The 20,296-nt window shown below is 36.4% G+C and overlaps 1 protein-coding gene across 5 annotated transcripts; it reads left to right on the top strand.

The window, feature by feature from the left end:
- Nucleotides 1-6,336: 6,336 nt before the first annotated feature.
- Nucleotides 6,337-19,319, top strand: LOC145766322 (coiled-coil domain-containing protein 63-like). 5 transcript variants are annotated; one of them, XR_014288705.1, is made up of 16 exons: nucleotides 6,337-6,503; nucleotides 6,960-7,056; nucleotides 8,125-8,255; nucleotides 9,004-9,185; nucleotides 9,641-9,754; nucleotides 11,030-11,176; nucleotides 11,861-11,957; nucleotides 12,299-12,421; nucleotides 13,068-13,150; nucleotides 14,970-15,138; nucleotides 15,497-15,660; nucleotides 15,967-16,070; nucleotides 16,757-16,813; nucleotides 17,383-17,476; nucleotides 18,073-18,225; nucleotides 18,839-18,850. XR_014288705.1 is itself a non-coding variant. In XM_082578005.1 (16 exons), exons 1-16 carry the CDS (start codon nucleotides 6,437-6,439, stop codon nucleotides 18,873-18,875), a joined length of 1,707 nt encoding a protein of 568 aa, XP_082434131.1. In that variant the 5' UTR covers nucleotides 6,337-6,436; the 3' UTR covers nucleotides 18,876-19,319. The 5 variants fall into 5 exon arrangements, 4 of the variants coding, with proteins under 4 accessions (XP_082434131.1, XP_082434133.1, XP_082434132.1 ...); XM_082578005.1 differs by having other exon boundaries at nucleotides 18,073-18,113; nucleotides 18,839-19,319; XM_082578007.1 differs by lacking the exon at nucleotides 16,757-16,813 and having other exon boundaries at nucleotides 18,073-18,113; nucleotides 18,839-19,319.
- Nucleotides 19,320-20,296: the final 977 nt, after the last annotated feature.

Raw genomic sequence — 20,296 nt, 5'->3', positions numbered from 1 at the left:
CCTTGAAAATCTTTGTCTTGAAAATTTATGGCAATTGTAAAAATCCTTATAAGCTTATATTGTATTACAGCTACCGTACAATTTTTAAACCAAAGTGCATGATCAGGTCATCAGTTTTCTGATGAATTGTACCCTTCAGCTAATTTATTGTGTAGGCAGTGGCTATTTGACCGGCGCCGGTCTTTGAATCTGAAACACTATTTGACCGGTCATGACGTCACTATACAGTCACTTTTTTCTTTTTCTCTTTCAAAGCAAAAGACGAGAAACGCATATAAGTTCTAAATCCAACCATCTCACTCAACTCGCAACGTGGCGCATGCGATACGTCGCCGCCTCCGACTCTAGAGGGACTGAGTTCGATACTACCCAGAAGCGTTCCTTTTTTTTATTTATTTTTTTTAACTAAATTTTGACACGAAGTGCATTTTTTAGTCAGTTTTTAATTATTTTTTATGTCTTTTCAAATGTGAGTAATAAAGTTAGAGTTTTTTTAATTTGCTGGAATTTGAGAATTTCTCTGGGTAATTTTCCGATTGTGGCCGTGCTAACTACTGATACGGTATATAGCCTACATAATTTTTCAATTCAGGCACGTTTTAAACTTTTCAAGGTTTTGCCACGTCTTCCCGTTCATTAACGTGCTGGGAGGTCTATATGTATCGATTTTTGTAGTTAATATCTTTTTCATCCCGGACGCGTTAATGACGAAAAATAAAATGATTGATTGATGTGACCGTGTTTGCCGAACGAAGCAATACATTTTTGCTCTCAACAAAATGCACTTTGGGTCAAAATTTAGTTAAAAAAAAAGATCGCTTCTGGGTAGTATCGAACTCAGTCCCTCTAGAATAGGAAGCGGCGACGTACCATACGCGCCACATACCGAGTTGAATAAAATGGTTGGATTCAGAACTTATATGCGCGCTTCTCATCTTTTGCTTTGAAAGAGAAAAAGAAAAAAAGTGACTGGACAATGACGTAATGACGGTCAAATAGTGTTTCAGATTCAAAGACCGGCGCCGGTCAAATAGCCACTGCCGTATATATATGCTATAACTTTCACATAGTTTTATGCAATGTATTATAAGAATGCAATTTTAAAAATGCATAGCATTTTTAATTGTAAATTTGATTGTTGGACATTGACAAACTCCAACAAGCCCTCATTTCATTACGTAATTACAGAAGTATCATATTGGGTGTAGGGCATTTTTTACCATACATTATAAGCCAAACAGACAGCTATGCTTGATATTTTTATCTTAATCTCGGTTTTACATAAATTATGCGGACTTACCAATCAGTGGGTTAAGGTTAGCCTTGGCAGAAAACATTTGCTGATTGCTGCAATCTGAAAAGCGGTTTTGGTCTAATTTTTAGTGCAGAAATAGGGATAGCAATTAGCAATCTTCTTACCTGTGCCATTTCAGTTTTTGAGTTGAAACAAACATTAGCCTGTTTATTTTGAAATTCGTGTTTCAGGTTATTTCACTAAATATTTGTGGTTAGAGAAATCACTATAAGGTTTATGTTTTTGGGTCAATAGCAGAGGTGATAAACCTGCGGCCCGCAATACAATTTGACAATCGCTCATGCATTAAAGACAAAAGACATCTCAAAGCTGTTTTATGCCTTCACTGGTACACCTTTTCTTTGCTATTTTCTTGCCCTGAATTTTTTCTTGCCCTGAGTTTATGAATTTGAAGAAGTGTCTTCTGACTGCTGGAAGATAAAAATTGGTTGTGTGATTTAGGATTTATGGTAGATGTCACTATGTATTGAAACCACTTAAATGTACAACTTCAAGGGCCAGATCGACTGTTGCACTCGATATTTTCCAAGGTCAAATCTTTCATGTCTATGCTGAGCCTTTGGGGAAATTAGTTGAAAGATAACAATTGCACATATCTTCCCACATTGAAAAAACACAATCCAACTTCATGTACTCAATATGCTTTGGAATGTATTGCTCAAGTCTTTTGGAAAGTTTTAATGTTAGATTTCAGGATATCAAAAGCAAAGAACTGAAGCTTGATGTCTTTTCTATCCCCTTCAATGTTACACCTGCTTCTGCACCCTATGAGCTCCAACTTGAACTCATAAAACTACAGAGTGATGACACGCTAAAAGCGATGGATGTGAACAAGCCGTTGCTTGAATTTTATTGTGTATGTTTATCAAAGGAAGAATTTCCAAACTTGACATCTCACGCTCTCAAATAGTTATTGTCTGTTCGACCTAATATTGAACGCTTAGTCAAGCAAAAAACTTTCCAAAAATCCCACTAAGCAAAAAAATTCAATGCTTCAATGTTATTTTTTAATATTTTATTCTTCAATGCTGCATTAGATAGCTTCAGCTGTATGATTCGCATGGGCTTTTGTTTGTTGTTTGAAAAAGAAGTTTCATTAACTGATTAGTTGATTCGGAGCATAATGGTCGAAACATTCAGTCAACTTGAGCAAAATGGATAGAGTCAAAAAAAGAAGAAATCATGCTCATATGAAAGCAAACGCTTCGAAAATTAAACTGTTTTCATTATCAGTGCAAGTACTGTTGCTCTATCCTTTTTGCTCAAGTTGATTTGTTTTTATTTTTTACTGTTGTATCGTCATCGTTGTGTGAGCGTCTGGGGCTGAGGGTGTATCCTTTTACCACCCCAGATTTACGATGTTCCCGGACTACACTGGAAGGCTACAAGAGAGCAGCCATCTTTGGTTTCATCATCCATGACACACAGACCTTCCACTCCTTCAGGTGGCTTGAAGATGGAGCAGTCATTGATGATGTGGTCTGCGGTCTGTTCCTCGGCACCACATTCACAGGAGGAGAAAGAGGCCATTTCCCAGTGGTGCATGGTTAAGCGGAAAAGCCTGGCGCCCGTACGGAGACGGTTGAGGCGCACCCATGCCTGTCTTGATAGTGTTAGATCGATGGGGCGTGTGTCGGCGTCGGGGATGAATGAATAACGACGAAGGGGATGACGACTACGAGGATGAACAACGACGGGGATGAACGACGACGATGAATGTTGTATGTTTCGATTCTGCGTAAGATAATTTCAACTGTGTGGGTTTTATTACTTTCATCTGCCGTTTGTTACTTTTCATGAATAATATCTTGGGTCGCTTCTAAAAGATTTCATAGTAGGTTACGATTAAAAAGTTGTGTGGCCCGATAACTCAAAACTCATGTGTAATTGACAAAGTGGCCCGCGACCGCAAAAAGATTTGTCACCCCTGGTCAATGGGGTATTTTACCACATTAGAATTTGGAGATGAACAAAGAGTTGATATAGCCTACTATATCGGTAAAGGTGAATTATTTATGTACTAAACCAGTACACTTTAATAGGATATGTACCGGTAATGGTGTTCCGTGAGTTTAAAAGGTTCCTAATTTTTTGAAGAAATTGATTTTGTGCTTCAGTATATTAATTCGTCATTCTGAATTTTTAGGTTATGCTGCAGTCACACTCCAAGTTAGTTAAACAAGATGTTGAGTTCTGTCAATCCCCAAAAAAAACATTGATAGTTGCTTCATCACTTGTTCATTTATATATACGCTATTTTAACAAGAATCTTAATGTTTTGATCTAATTTTTTTGTTTGTGGGGGTTCCTTGGTAAACAGAAAATTAAATCAGGGATTCCAAGGTTGAAGAGCCTTGGATCAATATTGTTTGTTTCTAAATTCTGATTTTAGTTGAATCTAAGGTCTGGTCTTAATCAAAATAAATAGTAGACAAAATAGTTATTTGAAACTTTTCCTTGCTTTCATTAAATCTTTAGTTTGGTTACCGTACCCAATTGTTTACAACTTTACCCCAAGCTGAACTACTTTAATTACATTTTTCATCACATTTTTTTAATTTTGATAATATTTTTCACAATTAAAGTATTTGATTACATTGATCACTCCAACAATGCATATTTTGTTATTTTTCTCATTGAGAGATAGTCTTTAGTCTAGTTACTGTTTCTTGAACTCATTGTAAGACGATGACCTCACCTTATTGAGAATAATTAACATTTATAATACAATATATAATATTTTTACAGTCGCAGTTAGCCTACATATTTTGAAGAAGCTATTTTTCCATGTTAATTGCCATGGTTGCAATCAAAAAGTATTTTTTCTGAAAGGTGTTGCCAGAGTTCAGATTAAGGTTAGGTTGAGGGGAGAAGAGTAGGGGCTAGGATTAGGGTTAGGATTTTGTTTTCTGCCCAGAACTTCAAATGTTCTAAAAAAAAATCAAAGCAGAAATCATTTCTATTGCGGGAAACATCAAGCCACGTTGATACTGACAAGAGTGACACCAATACCAGTCACAACTTTGAAAATAAATTTTTGATGAAATGTCAATACGGAAAAAGTCAATTGTGTAGGCCTTTTTTTCAGACAGAAGCAAGTCTTAGAGCTTTCCTGGTGCTGATTTATAACATTGCTTTACAAAATACAACACCCCCATTCCTTCCAATGCTGCGGTGAAGATTTTTTTCTTTTTTGGAAAAGACATGCTAAAGCGGGCAGGACAGTGACTTGCATTTGAAATTGCCCGTGTTTTTGAACAATAAATTTCACCTAAAACAGGAGTGTCCAATTTTTTCCCAGGTGGGCCTAATTTGATAATGCAGAAGTGCCCATGGGCCAACACTCAACAGCCTCTGACAATCTTGTTGTATGTAAAGAAAACTGCATATATAGCAATATTGTATTACTTAATGTTATTCTCATACAACAAAGCAATATGCAGGTTTAAGTATTTCATTGTATTTATACATATCACGGGATATCATAAGTTGGACTGCACAGGTTACCAGTACCTGCTTTTCTGTCAGACAATCAGCTATTCTAATGTCCAGGATGAAACTGACAGCTTGGTTTCTACACCCAGGTCTAGTCTGATTCTAAGTTTAAGGTGTCACACAAGTGTAATATATCACGTAGATCTTGGGAGTCGCTCAGCTTTAATCTCAAACGGTTTTTGTTCAAATTCTTAACCGAGAACATCTGCTCACACAAATAATTATGTTACCAGTAAATGGAACAAGCTTAACACTTTTTTGCAAACTTTTGCAGTTTTGAAAATATTTCAGAACTGAGTCTGGTAACACAAAACACAACATGAAAATTAGAAACATTGTGGGGTGTGCAGTGTGCACAATATCTCGGATTCGAAAACTTTTATGTAACAAAGCCATAAACGAATTTACATTTGGTGAAGCAACCACACACTCTGGAAGTGTGTTAATATGTACTACTTGTACATATGCTGAAGTACCGGTATTGTTTAATTTTGTATCAGTTACATGACCGAGTGATCATAATTGGGTCTCAGTAGTTGAAAGTGGTTCAACACTTGTTGAGTTTGGCAGTTGTTCTTAGAAACACTAACATGACATGTTTGAGGATGAATCTAAAAACCTTGATGCAAGACAGCTGGATGTCTGACTCCATCATGATTGACAAAAATGGAGCTTATTAGAAGTTCTAAAAAGGATTTGTATGAAGCCAAATTCAAATTAGATGGAACATTTTACATGAAACTGCTTCTTAGATGCACACAGATCTTTCTTATTCCCACATTAATGCTATGGTAACCTTTTTCTTGTTAAGTGTGATGTTGGATATGTCTTTGTTTACTGCTTTGATTTAAAAGTGGCTTTGCTTATTTGTCTACTTAGTCTAATTTTTTTTGATCATTTTACCGAAGCCAATTCAAATTTTCAGTTGATAATGTTTTTGACATGTTACATTTTTTTTTATTTGATAGATTAGTGGAAAAATGTCAACATTTTGAGTAAATACAATGCTCAATTTTAGTTGATTTACTTTCAAACAAGCAGCAGAACAATATTAAAATAGCCCTTGATCTCTATATTTTTAGTAGTATACACGCAAACAGGCTCATGTTACAGTGTAGTACACTGTATTGAATTAAAATTGCTATTTAACATTTTGTATGTACTGTATGTTCAATTATCTTTAGCATTCTAAAATAAAACGTTGTTACTAAACTTTTCATCAAATCTTCTTATGACTTTACTAATGATCCAATCGGAGGCATAGTGTGATTACTTATTTAAAACAAAGTAGACAGTATCACACTAAATTAGAAGAATCCATTTTATCCATTTTTAACACTATTTGTCTTACAGTAAGGCTATTGTCACAAATAAGCTAGTACGGTATGCTGTGATACGTTGTTATAGACTAGAAATATAAATGGTCAAAACTCACATGTTTTGCCACTCATCAACCTGATTCAAAATCATTCAATCTCGCTAGCAAAAACTGCTGCACCATTAATTACTTGTCCTTTTCAGGCTTGTAGGCTAGCAGCAATCTCTAAGTTACAGTAGTTGTTAATTTAAGGTCTTACTCTTTGGTTCTAAAAGTTTCCAGTGAAGGTGGATCCAATAACTGCCAAAATGCCTCGAGGAAAGTCAGCGAGAAGTAACCAGTCCTTTGGAAGTGAGGCTGATATTGAAGGCTTTGGTAAGATATGTTACTATTGTATTTGATAGTTGTAGCAACAAGTAATTTACTTTATTGTCTGAATGGTGTAGTCATTTGATTAGTAATATCTACATTGAAATGTCAAGGAAGCAATGGCTGGCAATCTCAAATTTCAATTTTTTCTTTATGTTTTGGTTCATTAAACTAACTAATCTAGAAAATCAGTTCTGTTTTGTATACAAACATTTTGGCTGACATAAAGTGAGTATATAATTATATTGCCAGCTTGGTAACCAACATAAAAAAGCTATAGTTGCCGTGCAATTGGTATCACACTGCAATAGTTACTATCAACTATTAATTTTATTTCCACACTATTTAACTCCAAATTTTATATTAAATAAGCAATGGGCATTCTAGTGCAGGCTACTCACTGGACTTTATTGTTGTTTACATTACAATGCTTTCGATATCATTGCATTTCATAATGTTTAGAAGCGGAGTTAGAAAAACTCCAACGTACGTATCGCATCATGGCAGGTGACAGGCAGGCTTACGCACTGGAATCACAAGACATTATCAGACGGCACCTGTAAGAGTTGTTCTATCCTATCCCTATGCGTTTTTAAATTTTAATAACTCTTAGAGGTTCTTTCAGGATCAAATATCCAAATAATCTGCCTTATTAGCTTTGGCACCAATACTTTGTGACATACCGTACCTAAACTAACTAGTGGCTATCACTTTTGCATTAGCGTAATTTCTAATGGAATACAGTAGATTGCGATTGCGTCTTGATTTTAACCTAATATCGAATATAATTTGCTACCAAGCTGAGCCTCAGTTTGTCTGATTTGGAGTTGAGGATTTTTGTTGGGGTCTTCTATTGTATGTATTGTCTGCTGTTGAGGCTATCTTTGTAAAACTTGCTCAGTGGCCTAGGCTGATGGGTTGTCTCCTCGCCTCAGGGTAAGTAGATCTAGGTTCGGTGCCTTGCCTGATTATACCAAAGATTTTATCAGATGAGACTGAAATTTATTCTTGTTTTGAACTCAGCATTGAAGTAATGGATTTATCTGCGCTGACACTGTTGACCAATGACCAGGGGTGTGCAAACCGTCGCCCGGGAGCTTAAAAATTTTGGCCCTAGCAGAAAGTTCGTAATTTAAATGATGTGTGGCTCGCCAGACGATTTTCATTCATGTCTCAAGTTTGCAACGTTTAGAAAACAGTATTTTTTGTTTGGCAACCCGACAAGTTTAACTAGTGTGAAATTAGGCTAGTTGGGCGTGAGATAGCTGCGTGGTTATTTATTGCGTGCGCAATTGTCATAGTATAGATAACAATATATAAATATTTCCAGTGAACGCAAGTACCGACTTTTGACAGTATAATAATATTGTTCCTTTCTATGAATATAACCTAGTTGTGACAGTGCTAATGGTATGTTGTCGCACTTTGTCTACGCTGTCGCTGAGGCTACTTATGTATTTTACTGTCGTTTCTTGTCACAGTTGTGGCCCGCGGACCAAGCTGGTTATGTGTATTTGGCCTAGCAATGATGCAAGTTTGCACACCTCTGCTGTAAACTATGCTCTATAAAGTAGGGAGATTTATGAATGACTATCATAATCTTGGTCAATTCTTTTTTCCACATTAGCTCCGAGATTGAGACACTCAAGAGAGAAAGAGAGGAATTGATGAAGAACCTGACGATGGCCGAAAGCAAAAAGAACCAAGACAAAGACCGGATTCATCTCGCAGAACTGCAACGACTTCTTGATGAAAATGGTACGACCCCTGCGGAAAAACCTGTCGTTTTTACATTGTTTCAACGTCTCTGTGAACGTTGAAAACGAATGTAGAAGTGACATGTTTTACTGTCCATGAAACCTACCTAACAGAAGCTTTTTAAATTGAACTATTTTTGCTTGAATTCGCTCTATACTTGACTTCTGCTTGGCACTGAGCACTTTTTGTAGGGTTAATGATACTTATTTTATCATATTTTAGTACAATATACCTTCTTAGCTGTAACTGTGTATGCTTCATAAAGAAAAAATGTGACACAAGTATATAAGTTGCAGTATCTGTGTCATTTACATAATCTGTATTGTAAACCCGTAACTCGCTAGTATATAACAACTCGTGTCTTGCTGTCGAGAATTCTTTGTTTCGCTGCACAAATACAAGTGCCATTATACTCAAGTTAAATTTGAACTATAAAGTTGGTGTAAAGCAGGCTAGGCAGACACAACACAATGTTTTTTTAAAATCATCACTCAAGGTTGTAAATGCTGTAGACTCAGCGCCGTAAAAAGAATTATAATGGTATTGTCAAACTAACAATAATTATGTATGTTTTAACTGACGGTAATATTCGTTTTCGTTTTACAATTGAAACTGTTTTTTCTGTGACTTCGCTTCTAGACATCACCAACAGGCTAGTGATGAAACAAACTCAGGTTTCGGTCAAGATATTGCCTCCGGTGCATCGTTTCAACGTTTTTCATGTTTCATGTTCATCTCCACTTTCCAGATGATTGCTTGGAAGCCATAGAGCACGAGAAAGAGCTCCAATTGCAACTCGATGCAGAGATTCAGAAGTGGCAAGAGAAGGTGCATGAGCAGAGGAAGAGCATGGGATGCCTGGACACAAGGAACTTGTTTGCTCGACGGACGCAGAAACGTATCCACGTTTTGGAAGGGCGTCTAGATAGAGTAAGATATTGCTGTGTGGTCGTGATCATCTTTTTTGTGACTTTTTCCTTTTTTTACATTTAATATATACATTCTTCTTTTTGTAATTGCTTAATGTTTGTTGCAACATATTTACCATGTCTTGTTTAAGGTTTTGTTGCAGAATTGTCGCATATGAACATGTAAAATATGGTGGTTTGAAGCTTTCATGGGCTGGATATTACTACAATTTCATGATTTTGATAAAAAGCAAGACGCATAGGCCGTAACGTGAGATATTCTGATGAAGTTGTTAGACTTAACTTCAGTGGCTCTGGCCGCTTGCCACCAGCTCCATACATGTTCAGCTCCCATAATTGAGTTGAAATGTTCTCATTACCAGTGTCGAACTAGAGCACTATTATTAGAGAGGATTAGATTTTTATGTTAAGTCCTGGGGATTGACAATTGACATGTACGTCATTTTGCACTTTCAGGCTCTTATAGGTTTTTCAGGCTCTTTGACGAAGAATGCAGCACTGAGAGACGAGATAGAGACCTTACGGATTGAAAAAGGAAAATTCCAGCAACAGTATAAGAAATTTGACAAAGTTAGTGTTTTTGTTGATACTAAATTCATGTTCAGCAAACAAACGTTTCGAAAGCTCAACTGTCTTCATCTTTACTGCTATAAATCTAAACGATATTAAGAGCACTAAACATGAAGACAGTTTAGTTTTCGAAGCGTTTGAAGAACATGAGTTTAGTATTTATATTATATATTTTGGGCTAGTTACTTTTTGATTAGATTAACCAGACGTTCCAACCATTTTGCTCCTAATTGTGTTTTGTGGAAAAAATACATCATGTTCAAGTTCGTGGCTATCCTATCAAGTTTTGCTCTTTGGTAAGTTAAAGAAGCTGGATATAAAATGCATCATTTGTTTGATATTTGCAAGTAATCTTATTGGGCAGTGGGCTTTAGCTGTAAGCTTTTTCTGAAACTACTGGTATGATAAACAAAAGTGTTTTTCCACTCTTGACAGTGTGACATAAAAAATGTCGTGTTTGAGATTTAGTATTCACACCACACAATTTCGATACAAAACAATTAAAAACGCTGGTTATTTGGGGAAAGTTTGCAAGTCGGCAGCATTTTATGTCTACAGATCATGGATTCATAATATAGGGATCGCCAACTCGGCTGAAAATCCGACAATCGGAGTGTAAAAGTGTTGCCAGATATTTTTTATATTTTTAGAACAAATTATTATTTTGGCATTTTTAAAGAGAAGTAGTCGCCCAAAGCTTGTCCGTTTAAAACTAACCTGAAGTTTAAAGTTGCACAAGATTGAGTTAAAGTAGTTTGTAGTTATGTAACTTTGCAATAAGAATGTTCTAAATTTATGTACCAAACTTAAATAAAACTTGCAGGTGTAAAAAAATTTATTAGAAACCAGTTAAAAACAAAAAAATTGAAAAAATTAAAATACACCTCAGAAATAAAGAGCTTCATGTTTTAAGTGTTGAAGCCGGTAATTATTTTTCAAGTAGGCTTAGTATGTTTTATGTACAAGAGAGGGTAAATTTGACAAAAATATGATAGTTTGATAAGTGAACAATAAAATTGCTTTAGATTAGTGTTAAAATATTTATTTACGGGCAAGTTTTGTCCAACTACTACTTTAAAAATGCCAAAATAATATTTTTTCTAAAAATATAAAAACTATCTGGCAACACTTTTACACTCCGGTTGTCGGATATTCAACCGAGTTGGCGATCCCTATGCTATGAATCCCTGCTACAGATGTCACTCTAAAACCTTTTGTTCAATAAATTTTGATTTAATTTTCTACGTATGCGCTGTATTTTTAACGTTTTCGTAGATGCTCAATAACTTGAAGAAAGAAATCGGCCAAGTTGTTGAGGCTTCCACACTGGCCTACGACCAACGCGATGAAGCTCATAGCAAAATATTTCTTCTCAAGGAAAAGTCCGACAAGGACATGCAGTTGTTCAACGCAGAAATAAAGGCGAGTTAAGTGATTTTCTATTGCGATAACTTACCGAATATTGTATACAACAAGCAGCTGGAACCAGCGAAGGGACATTGAGTCACCGAGTCAGCTCTTACAGTCATCAGTTAACTTCTGCAAGCGTTCAATCAATGTATTATCTAATTTACTGACTTGGATTATATTATTTGCTGTCTCGGTCTTAGTTTGACGAATCGTGAGAGCTGCAGCAGCGTCCCTACTGTTTACTTGATTAGTTTAACTTAACTTTTCAAGAAACTGATTTTATTACTTAAATACCGAAGTTTGTTTGTAATTTCATTACTTTGGTGAACTTGCATTTTGAAATGCCAAACAAACAGTCTCAAGCCAAATTTAAACATAACTGTACAGTTTTGTCACCACATGAAATAAATACCCTGATTATAATTGTTTTATTTCTTCTTGTTGTTTTTTGTTTTTGTTTCATGTTATTTTTTCAATCGAAACTTTAGGAATTTTATTTTGAACTCTTTATTTTCATTTCAAACTACCGTTTTGAAGTAACAACAGTAAGCTGTTTCAACTAATCAAATCTCGATGGATTGGTAAGTTTAAATTGTTTAGTTCTATCACAAAATACAGCGACTGCTGTTGAATGTTAGCAATGTGATGTCATTCTTGACTTTTTTGTATTTCCAATTTCTCTATCTTGTCTTTCAGGAACTCCAAAGAGTCATCGACCACGACAAAATGCTTCGATATTTTATGATTTCAAAGAGTTTCAGTCGGCCCGGACAGACGCCTCTCTCCAAGAGAAGTTAGTTTTTTTGTCGTACCAAAACTTTGCACCTGTAGTTTAAGATTTAGATTGGGAGGCAAGAAAGCCACTCTTCGTGTCCACTTTCAGGCATGACTAAGTGTCTTGCGAAAGACACAGCCGCACGCTCTTGTGCGGTGTCGAACTGGCGCTCTTTCGAGCGTCCTATGAGGGCTCTCTCCACTCGACTATGCAGCTCACAGTGATGTTGTTGCAGTGCTGGTTCATTTCATGATTGTCGGTAACTCGACCAGTGGTTGTTGTTCAGTTTAATTAATGTAGAAAAATTAGTATACAATTTAATTAAGTTTAAAATTGTTTATTTCTTTTGCCACCAACAGACAAGGACAAGAAGAAAGGTGACGGAAGACTGAGCATTGAGAGTTACGAAGAAGCCTTTCGGGAGATCGAAGAAATCACTGAAACAAATGACATCGACACAATCGTCACGGATTTCATTACTGGTAGATATTATGAATTCATTGAGTTAGCTTAAAGTAAAAAAATAGATGCCAACTTAAAATTGGAATCGTTTTGCAATACGAAATTATGATGTTTTTTGTATTTGTAACTCAATAGAGTATCCCCTGCTGTGTTCCTGGTGAATAATGTGTGAGCCAAGTGTAATAAGCTTATTTAACGATGGTTCGATCATACTTACAAATAAATTAAGTACAACCTTTGAGATCATCTTCAGTCAAAAATTTTCTAATAGGACTTTATTCAGATCTTAGGCTCAGCGTTTATTTTATGACCATATGCGTTGTAAATAGTGTTGGAAGTTCTTGGTTAAGGCTGTCATGGCCCAGGAGGATACTTCTTGTATAACATGTGTATTGTGTATAACATTAAACGGTTGGAACTGTGCATCGAAATGTAATCAGTACGCCCTTTTTAGATAAATTCCTCCCATTGCACAAACCTAAAGTAATGTCGACCACCGCATGCCCGTTGTTTATTTGAGAACTTTGAGTGTGTTACAATCAGAAGCCAGCAAGGTTTCAACAATCAATATTGCCACTGCACAATAGTTGCTGTCATTCTTGTGTTAAATTTTATTATGTTTTTGCTGATATATTCCTTCGGTACCACTAATGTTTGTGCTTGCAGTTGAGGATAGCAACTTTGCGCTGTTCAACTACGTCAATGAACAGAACAACGAGATTGAACGACTGCATGACATCATTGAAGGGGTAAGTATCTCTTCCCCTTGTTCCACGAATGAGCTTTTTGTTCAAGTTCCTACCGATACGATTACTCGTTGTTACCATCTTGTTTCTTTACTTAGCATGTTTCGTACTTTACTATTACTGATACTTTCTTTTATGTTCTTAATCTTTTTCATCACTCCAAGCGTCGAGGGGCTCTGCCTTTTACCATCATTGAGCAGTGGCGGCGACTTGGTGTAGACTCTAGATGTATGGGCAGGTGTCGAGCAGCCACTAACTTGATTTGTCATCCAGTTCTCGCAGACCACGCACGCCATTTGGCGCATGATATATGGCGCAGTTGCAGATGATGTGGGCTGCGGTTTGTTCCTCCTTGCCGCACTTTCATGTATTGAGGTCTCACATGGTCATGAAATTACGCTTTTTGCTTCTCTTGAGTTCTTGTCATTCGAGTATTTGATTGGTATTAAATTTTCTTTTCCTTGTTTTTCCCTGATGAATATTTGCATCTTGTGCTGGCGAATTGCTTCAACTGGCAATCCTCCATCGCTCATTATTCAGAGGACGTTTTCTAACATTCGTTCGCATCCTAGGTTTTAAGATATTGATCAGGTAATATGGTAAGAGCAAGGTTTGTTAAAAATGTGTTGTTTCATTCTTGCTGTCATCATCATCATTAAGTTCCTTCCTCTCGTCGAGGGTTGGAGGCAATGAGACGCCAAGTTTCTCTGTTTTGAGATTTTTTTACTGCAGTTTTGTAAATAAGTCCTGACCAGTCTTCAATATCATTAATCCAAATTCTTGGTGGTCTGCCCCTATTTCATTTGCCGTTCATTTTTCCTTCTAGTAGTTGTCTTTGAATAGAATTATTGCGAATCATGTGGCCAAAATATTTAAATTTTCTTGATTTAATTGTTTGTAGAACTTCCATGTTGGTTTGTATTCTAGATAGTACATCTTTGTTTGTGATTTTATCCTTCTATGAAATTTTAGGCATTCTTCTATAAATCCACATTTCAAATGTCTCAAGTCGTTTAACCATTTGTGATGATAGTGTCCATGTTTCTGCATTGTAAAGTAACGTAGTCCATATGTAGCATTTCATAATTCGTTTTCGACTGTTGATTTTAATTTGGCGTGTTGTTAATGTCTTTTTCATTTTTACGAAGTTGTTTCTTGCTATTTCTATTCGTCTCAATATTTCCGTATCGCATCTGCCATTTTCAGTTATTATGTGTCCCAGATAGGTAAAGCTTTTGACTTGATCGACCAGCATTCCATCAATAGTAATATTTACACTTGCTACATTTTCTTTTCTTGTAATAATCATCGTTTTCGTCTTGTTTGTGTTGATTTTCATGTTATATTCCTTTCCAATATTGTTCACTTTTTCTATTATTGTTTGGAAAGCTTCTGCTGATTCCGCCAATAAAACAGTATCGTCTGCATACCGTAGGTTGGATATATTCATACCTCCTATGTTGATACCCTCCATTCCATCAATCTGTCTGAAAATCATTTCAATATACAGTTTGAATAGACATGGAGATATTCTTGCTGTATGGCTTCATAATTAATATTACAACTTTTCAAGCTCTTATCAGCAAAACAAAAATTGTATCACTTTGTAACACGTTGTCACTTGTCTTCCAACCAATGTATTTATAAATAAATGCGAACGGACTGTTACTATCAATCTTTGTGTTTGGTACATTAACTCAGCTCTTCGGAGTAGAGCTTGGCCTTTGGTTTAATTTCTTGTGTTGATTGCCTTATGGACCATTTTGAGTCTGATACACAAATAACAATTATTCTCTCATTTTAATGCAACGTTTTTCATCAGATCCGTGAGAAAATCGCTGAGTTTCGTAAAGATGGTTGCAAGATGGATAACGATCGCAAGGGTATCCTGGATGACTTGGAGAGGCGAAGAGATGAAGCTTCGTTGAAGTGCGCTGAGAATGAAGAGGTGCTTTCTACCACTCTGAAGATATTGGATCAGCTCAAGCTAGGTGGGATGACAAGTTGTCAGAATTGCAAAGAAGATTTTACTAAATCTTAAATTAAGCTTGCTGAGTAACCCATTGAAACAACATAACATGCTGTAGTTTAGATGTTCGTTATCAGCAGTTGTTTATTGTCAGCTACAATAGAATAGACACAAACGTGTGAAAATTTTAGACACAAGTGTTGATTTTACAAACAGTTGTTTTACGTTCAAGCATTTCCCGCTATTGTTAAATTCAAGAGGGCGGTTGTTGCGTCTTCTGTATAAATGCCTCAGAAATCACCCCCAGTTCCCATCATGCTATAACTCGAAAAAATGTATCTTCTAAATTATCTGTAAATGATGAAGGAACTCCTTGCCAGGTATCGGATCCATTTTCAAAAGGATTGGATGCGACAGCGGAGCTCTTGAGGACCTTCTTGGGAGTTCGGAGGGAGTGAAAGATGATAACATGATGCAGTACCTGGGACTGATAGAACAAAGAGCCAATGAATTGCTCGCTGTGCAGACTTACATAGACTCTCGGGTAATTACCGTACAGTTTAAAAAAAAACATTTAACTGAAAACTACTCTCTGAACTTTTGGCTACGCACTGAATTATATGGAGCCAGAAAGGAAAATAAGAACATCGTTTCTATAAGCTCTTAGCTAACGCTCTATTTGGGTGTATTTTACTTTGCATTGATCTCTCCTTTTCACTCACCCACTCTCTCCATTTCGCTGCAAAAAAGCCTGGTCTCCATCCCAATACACCAGGGTCCTTATATTGATCGTTCTTGCAAAATTAATTCTGCTTTGAATTGAACTTCGGCTTATTTATGGTCACTTCAGGACTTCGACAAACCATATGACCCGACGGAAACCGCCCGGATTATCCTTGGACAAGTCCCCGTCGCCCCAGTCCAACAACTGCTCATTGCCCCACCTTCTACTGGGTAAGGCTTGGTGAAACGCTTATTCGTTGGTAGAACGATGAGGAATCTATTTGTAGTTGATGGTTTCAACGATTTGGCCATGACATAGCATTAATTGCATTCATAATTAAGTTTTAAGTACAATGCTTGGAGATGCAGGCAGTCTACTTCTGCATATGAAGATGACATTCAGCAAATTACAGTAGAGATGTGACTGGGAGAGTCAGCAAGAAAATTTGAAGCTTTCCATTAGTTTTCACGGAAAGTGAAGCGATGAAACATCAGAATAGAAAGATCTAATAAATTGTTTGCAAATGAAATTTCAAATCCTTCAAACAGTGAGTTTAAAAGCCTTGAATAAGCTTCAACCTTAGTTGTTCAACAGAAAGAGCAGGTGATATTGATTTCAACTTATTGTTAATATTATTCTTACAATTCAATTTCAGACCAAATTGTTTATAGTAGTCTAAACACACATGCATGTCTCCATGGCTGATCAGTTGTACTGAAATAGAAATAGGCGGTTGCTTCTGTTCTTCCGTAAAACTCGACTCGATGATAACAAGTTAAAGTTTAATATAATTCCATTCCAGTTTTGTGAAAAAAAGTATTTTTTTCACTTTTAAAGCCTAATCATATGAGACTGAATCGTTAGCAGGAGGAAATAGTTTGTTAATGGAATGATCAGTTTATTTGTGACGATGCAGAGACCTGCGATTGAGAGCACAACGGAACAAGCTTCTTGCCTCAGTCCTCCAAATCAAGTATGTTGTGTACAGACTACAGAGTCGATTCATGTAGTTCAAGACAGGTCCAAGTCTAACAAGGCTCAGACTAGCTTGTATGAAGTGTAATTTTTGTAGATTAGTCATTACGTAGAATAGAGCAGTAATTACCACTTACAAGCCCAAAATAAAAGCTATATTACAGCATTGAGTTCACTATCCCAGACAGAAAATCACTCGGTTTTTACATTAATTCAACGTCTGCAGACATTGAATTAATGTAAAATACGACTGATTTTCCGTCTGGGGTGTTATGCTAGCTCAGTCTGCCATTTTCTATAATTACATCTCATAACCATAATTTAACTAAACTACTGTAGTACGAAATCAAGATTTTGATATTTCATCTCAACTATTGTTTTCGGTTTTCATGTAAACCTGAAAATTAAACCAATCAATAATGTCGTTAAAACCATCGTACTGTCCTGGATAGGACCGCCATACTAAATCATCAGGTGAAAAATAATGTTCGAAAGCTGTCTCAATGCATACTCTCGCTGAACTTCGCAAAGTGACGTAGCTGGCTTTCTAAGTTTCCTTTTCTACAGAAATGAGTACGATAGTGACGATCTTGAGACGAAATCCGAAGAAGAAACTCGACCTTTGACTCAGAAAGAACTCAAAGAACGCATCATGAAAGGAGTAAGTGATAATTAAAGCTGTACACTATCAGCGCTTTTTCATTCTTTCATATACGACGTTAAGTATTCTTTTATATTGTATAATATACAAAGGCGGAAAGCCGTTGAGCAGAAGCAGCAGTAGATGAGAAAGAAGTTAAAAACAACAATAATTTAAATTGTTTCGTACGCTCTCGTTTTATGACGAATATCCGTGTTGGGGCTATGGTTGCCTGGAAGATAATATATTTTATATGTATAATTAGATTGTGGAATAATAATACTTTATGCGATTTGTATATTATTAAAAACACACGATCGACTGGATTGGCAAGAGAAGGCCTTCGTTCAGCAGTGGGCTGCCACAGGCTGAAACGATGATGATATTATTAAATACATTACATAGTATCATGGGCATATATGAATCATATTGACAATAATTCAATTTCAATGCGCTGTAAAATATCTTCGACACCAAGGTAATAATCAAGCGGCTAAAATAGTCTTCTTGTTCGAATAGCGTTTTCTTGCAGCTGTCTAGCATTTGGCTTTTCAAACAAGAGTAATGGACATTATTTCAATACTTTTACTCGGTTTTAACCCGAACCAACGTTCAAGGTGTTAAAGAAGGAATCTGCTGCTTCAAAGAAAGGCTTCAGGTATGATCTGTCTGCCGCCAAAAGAACCAAGTGATGCTTCCATTGACATCCGCTCAACTAATCTTCGCCAAACCGTGCAACACCAGCTTCGGACTGTAACCTTGTAGTAAAGGTGTAGAATTAACTTTTTACCAAGAACACCGCGCCATTCTTTTATTTAGTCAAAATGTTGATCCACTAATTTCAATGCCTCTAAAACAATGTTAATGCGTTTTCATCGGATAAATTAACATGTGATGTAAAGTTACACTGTTTCATTAATCTTTACCTTTCGAACCACTGTAGTTGTTACCTAATGGTGCTACACAACGTCGTTTTCGTACTGCTTTCTTTCCAATGCAATTTTACCTTAGTTTATTGTTGTTTTAATGTAAAGTCGAAAAACCTAACATAAGTTTGATTGTAGGATTAACTCACATCCTAGCCAGTAGTTCAGCCCTCTTTTACGTTGATTCAACGTCATTTCGTCGGTAAAGGATTTCAAACCCCTCGTTGTCTATATGTGACTTTGAATATTTGACTTTGCCGTGGATCGCTCTGTGCCAAGCTGTCAATCACAACCCAAGTTCCAGCTGGTAATACTTGATATTTTTTGTAATATGGAGATTTGTTACTTTTTCGAGCTGGGCACTGTACAATAGATTGCATTTTGCGTTTTGTACCTTTCGTTTCAAGGAGCCTTTTCACTAACCACATGTAACATAATTCATCTTTTTTTATTTCAGTGTGGCTTTCGGTGCAACGTATCGCGTGAATTGCTAAGGTAATAATATGCGGTTGTAAGAGATTGAAAAAATAGAATTTAAGGTAAATTTACCCTCGATAATTCTTTAGTGCAAATGTTATTTGAATTGTTGCTCATAGCCTACATGAAAAAAAGATGCTTTGTTGGGATTTAGCAATAGATGTGGGCTGTGGCCTACCTAGCTGCCGGTTTATCCGAGTTATTGCAAATGCGCTAACTACGTTTTGACTTTCAGATATTTTATTAGTGGTACCGGTAATAGCAGTAAAAGTGTAGCTTTTAGTGCAAATGTTTACTGTGTTTAGTAATTTTATCGCTAGCTGCAATGTATTCATATGTCATCTTCATACTTACGTGTAACCTTAAAACCCTTTAAATGTGAAAATGCATTCCTTTAAACAAAGTGACTGTGTTTTAATTTTTTTTGCCATTTCATTGCAAATACATCTCTTGTAGAAACATTTTCTTGTTTTACAAATTTACAAGAGGCCTTACTACAATTTCACGGACCGAAAAATTAATACAAACAATATTGCAGTGAGATTATTTGCACCACAGAGTCATATTATCTGGTCTATAATAAACTGGAGATGCGTTTAAAAGATTTCGCAAACCTTCAACAGCACAACCCTGTGAGTGAGGAAATGCAATCACGTGATAGCACAATAATTATGTAGGCTACAGTACACAAATTCATATACTCAGCAAGACTTTTTTAGTGGGAAAAATGTCTTTTTAAGATGATTTTCTCATCTGTATTCACAATATTAAGCTCCGCTGGTTCAATTATTTTACTTTTGTTCATAAATAAGCCATTACTTCTGCAAAAGAAAATTTGCCTGAATGGAAAATTGAATAGAGTATAGATGTAGTAAGTGGCGACTGAATATCACAATTGATTGGAAGATTCCGTCCTGAGCAATTTGTGATTGGTGGAATTGGAATATTAAATGTGGTTGGTTTTGAATCTTTATCCTCGGACTGATAAAGCCTTGATAGGTTATTCCTGGTAGTTTCGCATAGCCTACTTGTTGGGGCTCTTGACGCAGGGCCGGTTACCGAGATTGGCAAGGTGAAGATTTCCGATTGTTGAAGTCGTGTTGCCGGGGAATTCTTCCATTCACTAGGTGCCGCTGAATTGAAAGCAGTCCCAAAATGCGTTGCTTAAACGCACACACCGAGAGCCGAACCAGCGCCGCGTGATCTTGAGCCGGGCGTGTAACCACTGAGCCATCGGGGCTGGGCTGTGAATGTATTAAAACAAATTCTGCCATGTAGCTTATTTCTTTTCAAAAAACTCATTGCAGGGTTCAGTTCCAGTTCAGTTGTTGTTTTGGCTATAGTTCCATCTTGCTTTCAAACTTACAAGAAGTGAAGTAATTGTCAGCTTACCATTGCCAGGGTTCAATTGTTTTGCTCCTTTGCACCACACTTTACT

This window comes from Aplidium turbinatum, chromosome 3 (genome assembly GCF_918807975.1).
Source record: "Aplidium turbinatum chromosome 3, kaAplTurb1.1, whole genome shotgun sequence".
Lineage (NCBI taxonomy): Eukaryota > Metazoa > Chordata > Ascidiacea > Aplousobranchia > Polyclinidae > Aplidium > Aplidium turbinatum.
This window is presented reverse-complemented; position numbering and strand designations above follow the sequence as displayed.